General features: G+C 36.1%; 1 protein-coding gene across 1 annotated transcript; it reads left to right on the top strand.

Annotated features, from left to right (window-relative positions):
* The first annotated feature begins 1,700 nt into the window (after positions 1-1,700).
* Positions 1,701-4,177, top strand: LOC128026568 (otoraplin). Its single transcript, XM_052613831.1, has 4 exons — positions 1,701-2,640; positions 2,959-3,098; positions 3,175-3,285; positions 3,369-4,177. Exons 1-4 carry the CDS (start codon positions 2,517-2,519, stop codon positions 3,390-3,392), a joined length of 399 nt encoding a protein of 132 aa, XP_052469791.1. The 5' UTR covers positions 1,701-2,516; the 3' UTR covers positions 3,393-4,177.
* The last annotated feature ends 3,753 nt before the right edge of the window (positions 4,178-7,930 follow it).

Below are 7,930 nucleotides of genomic sequence, written 5' to 3'. Positions count from 1 at the left end.
ATATATATAATATTTTTAGTTACTCCTTTTTTCATTTTTGTTAAAGGGATAGTTCACCCAAAAATGAAAATTGTCATAATTTAGTTTTTTTCAAATCCAGTTCTTGATTCAAATTACTCATAAGCTTAATTGATTTGGTCTAAAGAGAAAATAATTAATGATTATTTTAATTTGACTTATAAAATAGCTACCAAAATTTTGTTTCACTGCGAGATTAAAAAAGGCTTCAGTTCAGGAGAAAAAAAAGATTTTTCCATATGCGTCTAGCAAGACACAGTACGGGTGTAGTATCGAAAGGGAAATATTTTTTCTACAGGCTTCAGTTAGTCAAATATTGACTAAAAGTAATGCCTAAAGGTTGACAAAATGCAATGACTTTTCATTGACTAAAACTATAAAAGACTCAAATGACTAAAATGTGACTAAGACTATTAAGCATTTTCATCTCAAGAGTAAGACTAAATCAAAAATGCCTGCCAAAATTAACACTGATGGGATGGAACCCGTGGTTTCAACCAGCGCTGAAGGGGGCGCATACGAAGCAGACCCAACTATAGCACTGGTGATTCCACTGTAGTGATGTGTCGTTCGTGAACGAATCGTTCTTTTTGAACGAATCTTTTAAGTGAACGAATCGTTCTCGTTCACGCTGTCCACTGACTCATATTTCTCGTTCAGTGAAGTTCCTCCCTCCGCAGCAGCGCGGCGCTATAAGCAGCGCATACGCAGCTCAGTGAACCGGGTAACAGGCATTTCATCCTGTCAAAGAATTACTCAACCTCGAGCCAATAGCCTTCGAGTATGAGATGTGACAGAGTATGTGATTTGTTGAATGTAGTGAACGAATACGCCCTTCAATGAACGAGTTTCATATGAGTCTGAACTAGATCTAGAGATCTTATCGTTCGTGAACGAAATGACTGAACTGGTACCCATGTCGTTCGTGAATGAGTTGAATGATACATCTCGTTCGTGAATGAAATGACTGAACTGATACACACACGTCGTTCGTGAACGAAATGAATGAGAGTAAACCGGGTTAATCTGCCATTTAGCATGTCAATCTCGCAAAAATGCAAAGCTGTACTGTGCACATATGCTTGTTTTGATATTTAGCAACTCCACGTTTAATCCCCGATTTATGAATGTGAATATATAATGTTCAAACTGTCTGACCAAACAATTAAAATGCTAATTAGGCAAGAAAACCTTGTGCTGTGTTCATCTGAACAACTTAATTAGACTTAAGTTGTTCTTATTAGCGATTATACACACATTTCAATAAAGCCAGATCAGTTTTTGTAACAAGTGAATACGTTCATTGACTTAAGACATAACACATAATACACTCTATTTTGCAACCTGCTGGCTTATTTTGTGTAATACGAAGAAATGGTCACTGAATGAATCAGTGAACGATTCTGAATCATTTTGGTGAACGAACTGAAAATGAACGAATCTCTAGAAAGAATCATAATTTCCACCACTATTCCACTGCCATGAGGCCCAGCATCATCTGAAACACTTTGAGAGGGCGAGAGGTACCAATCTTGAAGGAGGTCGCCAGACTCCGTATGGCCAGAGCCCGTTCCGGCGCGACTATAGGTCTCATTTGGGCTGAGTCAAAAACTGTTCCTAGGAACGATATTCATTGGCTGGGGAACAACATGCTCCCAGGTGGGGTCCCAGGCACTCCAGGTGTCCCAGGGCGGGGTCCCTGGCATTTAGGAAGAGGGTAGCATTGGGCAGAGCGAGATGCCATGCTGAGAGGTCCCAATTCCAGCTGCGAAAGAGTGTGAATGGTGAGTGGCTTCGGATCAGCATAGAGATATAGCATCGTCGCTGGATGAGAAGAAATCTGAGAATCCTGTGGCGAATGCCTTTTTATTTTGCCAGATTCCCTACCCATGCTGGCGGGCTTTGGCTTCGTCGCAATAGACTCATGCAGCTCCGCTGCCTAGCCATTGGTTACTCCACGAACCAATGGCCATGCAGTTTCACTGCGAGATTGAAAAAGGCTTCAGTTCAGGAGAAAAAAGACTTTTTCCAAATGCGTCTAGCAAGACGCAGTACAAGTGTAGTATCCAAAGGGAACTATTATTTCTACAGGCTTCAGTAAAAATTTGCACTGATAGAAATTACAAGTATATATGTTGGTATTGTTAATTTTTGGAGGGAACTTTATTTTTGGTTTAAATCGCAGACATGAAAATGTGTAATGTGTTGTGACTGTACACAAACAAGTGTTATGAACTGTATTGCCTTCATTTGTCTTTGTACATATTCATTATTGTTATGCATGAAGCATGTAATGTAATGTTTGTTAATAAGTGTTGTGCCATGTTATTAGTCTGCAGTTCATGTTGTAGCAGAAATGCGTGTCTGTGTTTGTCTGGAGAGTGAGTGTGAGTCCGGAAGCGGCTGGTTTTCCCTGGAGTGAAGCTGGAATGTGCAGCTGGACTCTTATCAGGGAATGTGGCAGTGAGAAGTGATTCCTCCTCCAAGATTATTTGAAGATGGACAAATCACTCGGCCTGATCTTCCTGTTGATCTGTGTGGGGTTTGTGGGTCACATGACACACGCTGCTTTCATGGAGAAACTGGCAAACTTTAAGATCTGTGCAGACAAGGACTGTTCATGTGAGTTACACTATTCATCACAGTACACAACTAATATGGCAAAACTATGTTTCATGAATCTGAAACAATATTAAGTTTAGTTATTAAATATGATTACTATTGTCTAAACCTATTTATGTTTCATAGATTTTTAGAGCTTACATTTTGTTGTGTTAGTAACCGCTTACATCACACATTGGTCAACTTGTTTTCAACAAACTGCATCTTTTTTTCTTGGGCAATAATGGTAGGATATTTACATTCACTTATTGTTTTATTTTGGTACCCCTATTATCTGTTCCTGTTCTTTGTTTATGAAGTCTTGTTTCTGCCTCACAGATGTGATTTCAATGGCTAAAGCTCTTGAAGACTACGTGGCTTCAGACTGCAGATACATCAACCTGAGACGTGGCCAGATGATCTATGTGTTTTCTAAACTCAAGCCTGTAGAGGGAGCTGGAGTCTTCTGGTCTGGAAGTGTGCGTCTTTACATTTGACATTTCCCTCAGCTGATCTGCAAACCCAGAAATAACAGCAGCAGCTTTGCTTTTGCAGGTCTACGGTGAGCGCTATGTAGATCAGATGGGTGTGATTGGATATTTCCCCAGTAACTATGTCAATGAGACACATGTTTTTCAGGAGAAAACGGTTGAGATCCCAACCACTGTGAGTATTTAATCTACTGCTCTTCATATTATAGCCTACCTTTTAGTCTGATAATGCATATTTTGTTTTCTTTCTCTCTGTAGGACATGGACTTCTTCTGTGCGTAAAAGACTTACACTAGCGGTTCTCAAATATTTAGACTCGTAGTTCACAACAATATTCAAATAGGCCTAGTTTTGTCCTCAAAACTTATTTTAATCTACTTCCTAGTTTCTGTAAAGTAAAATAAATCACTAAAATAATAATAATTAAAATAACAGCTTAATGTTCTTCAGGGATCACACTATTTTTAACTAATTAATTTACACAACTTTTCCAGTCGTTTGTAATAAGAATTAAGGATAGAGATTTTAAATTAATTGTTTCTCACAATTTCTACATAATGAAATTCTTTAGAGCTTGGCATAAGAAAAATTAATGTTCTTTATAAAAGTGCTCAAACATTTTGTAATTAGCCTACCTCCTATATCAAGACATTCAGTTGAGGAAAATAATAAAAATTGTTGTTTTAGCTTATTTTTATGCCGTTTTGTCTTATTTCAAATCACTTTAAGCCATCTTGAGGCACATTTGGAGGTTTGCCCCAGACCACTGGTCGCTTTGTATAATCAAGTTTTTTTTATTTTGTGCATTTCAACAAAATATTTTATTTTTTCATTGGAATGTTGCATTTCTGAACCTTTCCATTTGCTATTGAGGATAAACCGAATAAGTTATAAATGTTTTTAAATAACCATTAAGTATTTTATTATTTGGAGCAAATTTAAAGTGAAGTATGTAAATAAATGACATTGCCTGGAATAGAAAAGTACAGGAAAGTATTTCCATACTTGTATATTATGGTGTGTTTTTTGGCTATATCTCTTGCCACAGTAAACTTTATGCGTGGAAACTCTTGCGTCAGTAAGAGTGACTTCTTTAGCAAGCTTCTTATGTAAAGTACACAGAGCTTCAAAACTGTTCAGACTCATGTGACGCATTTTATAAACTCAACCTGCTGCTTCAGGATATTTCACACAAATCTCTAAGACACATACCAAACAAATTCATCCTTATTTTTCTAAATGTTGATCTCATGTATTTGCGTTTCAGATTATTTGCTACTTTATTAGCTTGTAGGAGTCTGCGTGCAATTAAACACAAGTAAATAAAGGTTGTTCCTGTACGGTTGTGGATGCAGTGGAGGCCAGCGCTCTCTGAATGTGTGTAGATTCATCTCTGAAATGCTCTCTGTCCATTCTGATGGAGTTTAATAGCAGAAAATTGAAGGTAATTACCTTGAAGAGCATTCTCTCTCTCACTCTCTCTCTCACTCTTGCTGTAGTGACATTAATGGATATTACCAAATTCAATTTGCCGTCTTCAATGGAGCTTTTGTTTTCCAGTGTCAAGCCTTTGAGTTACTTACTGCTGTGTAGGCAATCATAACCTTATTTCATGTTTTGTATGTAGATCATAATTTGTCCGTAGCAAGAGTAACAGAGATAAAGATGCTGCAAAAGACCAAAAGTGACTCAAACTCTTCTAGAATATTATAAAAAGGCTCAGAGGTCAGCTACAGTGATAATGATCAATAAATGGGGGTTATGTGCAATAGAGTTCTGTAAGGTGCACTTTCACAGGTTATTAATGTTTATTACTAATTAATAAATGATTTTATGTGAAGGTAATTTTGTCTTGATAAATCAAACCTATTGCTGTGGATAGGTATCATGAACCTTTATTATGAGTATTATGGGTAAGATACAAAGTATCTACTGGTAAGCAACATAGTAACAAAAGTGACATGAGATATAAATGAGAAAATCACAAATACAACAACCTTTAGTCTTGTTATAAAAGTCTATTTTTGCTGCATCATGAAATAAATCAGGTATCTGGTGTTGAGTGGATTGAAAAAACTATTTATCAATGCATTTATCAAGCATTTGTAATAAAAAAGTTGAAAAAAAAGTTGAAAATGGCTCACTATTTGGCAGGTATTGCATTAAAAACACTATTTTTATTAATGTGTTTATACGTTATTGATAAGTAGTTCTAACGATTTTGTAAATTAGTTATTAGCCATTTATAAACACCTTAATAAACACTTTACAAAGGGAATCTTAATGTAATGTTACCCTGATATCAAACCCAACACAAGCTGTCTAACCTGTTTAGCTTAATAGTATCTTTCCCTGTACTATGGCAGTCTGTTTCTGCCACAGAATAAAAAATAAATAAAAAGGCAATCAAAGATTTTTATCTCAAAGTTCTGATTTTTTTTCATGTAATTCAGAGAAAAAGTCAGAATTGCAAGATATAAAGTTGCAATTACCTTAATTTTTTATTATGTGGTGTAAAAAAAGAGTTTATGTCAATTACAGAATTACATATTAATTTACTATTCTGTGTCAGAAACGGGCTTCCATACTATTTACTGTTATTATATACGAAAAGCAACCCATATATTCCTAAAGCAGGTACCCCGAGGGTGAGAAATGATGGTAGATGACAGAGAGTGTTGTAGACACACAGATCACACTCATCTGAAGTGCTGAATATGCATGAGCGACGGAGGAGCCGAGCTGTGTGTGAAGGCTGAAAGAGATGGCATGGAGAGCTATGGTAATGTCCAATCTGTCAACAAGGACATGTCACCCTTGAAGCTATGCAAATCACTTCCAGCCATGAATAAAAACAGTTTAATAGAATATTAAAACTCACAAAGCCTTATCATGGCACTGAATCCATTATGGTGACACTAATGTTCAGAGCTCCAGGATTTTTAGACATTTGTGATTACCAGATGAGGATTTTTCAAGATATCATATAAAATTGATATTTACAGAAATTTCATGATGGAAATAATGAAAAGGAACCACATGAAACCAATAATAATGTTCCTTCAAGAATAATGATACATATAAATCATATTATCTTATTCCCTGCCTGGCAAATAAACATAATTTTTTATATTTTGATTCTGTGTAACTGAAAACAGCCAGGGACTGTGTGTGAGGATTAAAGTGGTGACGTGGTCTGAAAAAGCAGTATCTTTTTCAGTAGCTGATTTTATGGGTGTCAAGTGACTAACGGTATGAGTCAGAAGCCGTTGCGTTCACACACAGATGCGTATGGTCTGCCCTCAGGGCTGGTTATACATGGCCTGACATTTCCTGCTTCATTTAGTAGATCAACTCCAGGAGCGTACTGGATCAGCACAGCTCCCCTCCATTGATTAACACTGAATTTTCCATTTTCCTCCCGCGTCATTCACGCTGGGATGTCACTGATGTCAGATCTATGTCTGCTCAGCGCACATCATTATTAACATTTGTCTTAATCTGCCTGAATCTGTGTCATTGTAAAGAGGATTAATGGAAGTGTGCTTCACTAATTCTTGGCAGATTTTGAGATACCAACACCTGTTGTTTTGTGACACCAGTGGGAGAAACTTACTTATTACATGCTTATTCACTAAATTCAATCCTAAATAAGTATAATTTTATGCCTCTTTAATTAATATTTGTGTTTTAATACTTGACACCAGTCTTAAGAGTATTTTTTCACCATTCATTATGTTTTCTTGAGTTCTTGTGTTTTATTAGTCTCTTCATTTCTTATTAAACTCAGCTTGCGCATTGGTCAACCTCGTCTCGCCTTTGCTCAGCTCCATTACACAAAAACAAACAAGTTAATACTAAGAGAATTATATTTTAGACACATTTTAGTTTTCTTTTCAATAAAATAGTCACAGACATATCCTTAGCAGAACTGCTGTGCATTTCCATGCAACACATTGTTGATTCATTACTGAATGAATCAGCTGCTTTGAACAAATCAGTTGAATAAATGACTCCATGACTCATTCATGAAGTGATTGCTGCCACCTAGCCTACTGCTGGTTTTAGATTGACAATGACAATATTTATGCAGTTGTAGTTGTACCAAGAAAGTATTAAAAAACGAAATCTGAAAATAAAACCTAGAAATTAGTCTATATTCTCTCTACATACAATATTTTAGTTTAAATGTCTGCTTTCTCACCATCAATTTAAATAGCAAGCAACTGATAAATTAAAGGTGAACACTAGTGTAAATATCATCGGTTAATATACCTTGAGCTTGTAATGTCAAATTACGCCAATTTAAAAGGTGACACTTTATTTCAATAGTCTACTTCATACATTGTAGTAAGTCTACGTAACTTTGCAATTGTCCCTTATAGTAAGTAGAATGTCTAAAGTGACTATAAAATAAAATTGCAGTTAAAATGTACTATTAGTTTGAGATTAAAATGGCACCACAGGATGTTTGTTTGGCATCTTCAGCCTCTAGAGGGAGCTAACTTGTTTAGTATCTTTAATGGTCCACGTCTACATTTGAAAACAACTCTTTAACAAGCCTTAAAACCACTTCTACATGAAAACATAAGTTTTTATAAAGTATATATTTTAATACATAACATGACAGAAATGCTGCCATGATTGTAAGTTATAGTGCAAACACATTGTTTTTTTCGTTTAGAATATTTCTAAAATGCAAGCCATACCTGTTGATTTCTGTGTGCTACTGCCCTGTGTGTCCATGCATCCCGTCCCAGCATGCTACATCTCTTTCAAGCCAAAGTTGATCATCAGTTTGCGAGCATCAGCATTGGAGC

The sequence above is a fragment of the Carassius gibelio genome, chromosome A13, assembly GCF_023724105.1.
Source record: "Carassius gibelio isolate Cgi1373 ecotype wild population from Czech Republic chromosome A13, carGib1.2-hapl.c, whole genome shotgun sequence".
In the NCBI taxonomy this organism is placed as follows: domain Eukaryota; kingdom Metazoa; phylum Chordata; class Actinopteri; order Cypriniformes; family Cyprinidae; genus Carassius; species Carassius gibelio.
The sequence above is the reverse complement of the archived record's forward strand: the minus strand, read 5'-3'. Positions and strand labels throughout refer to the sequence as shown.

Bases quoted from the DNA above. Each gene is read 5' to 3' on its own strand.
- LOC128026568 (XM_052613831.1), top strand. From the start codon at position 2,517: ATGGACAAATCACTCGGCCTGATCTTCCTGTTGATCTGTGTGGGGTTT. The intron at 3,099-3,174 runs GTGCGTCTTTAC...TTGCTTTTGCAG, and splicing joins GAGTCTTCTGGTCTGGAAGT to GTCTACGGTGAGCGCTATGT. The intron at 3,286-3,368 runs GTGAGTATTTAA...TTCTCTCTGTAG, and splicing joins CGGTTGAGATCCCAACCACT to GACATGGACTTCTTCTGTGC.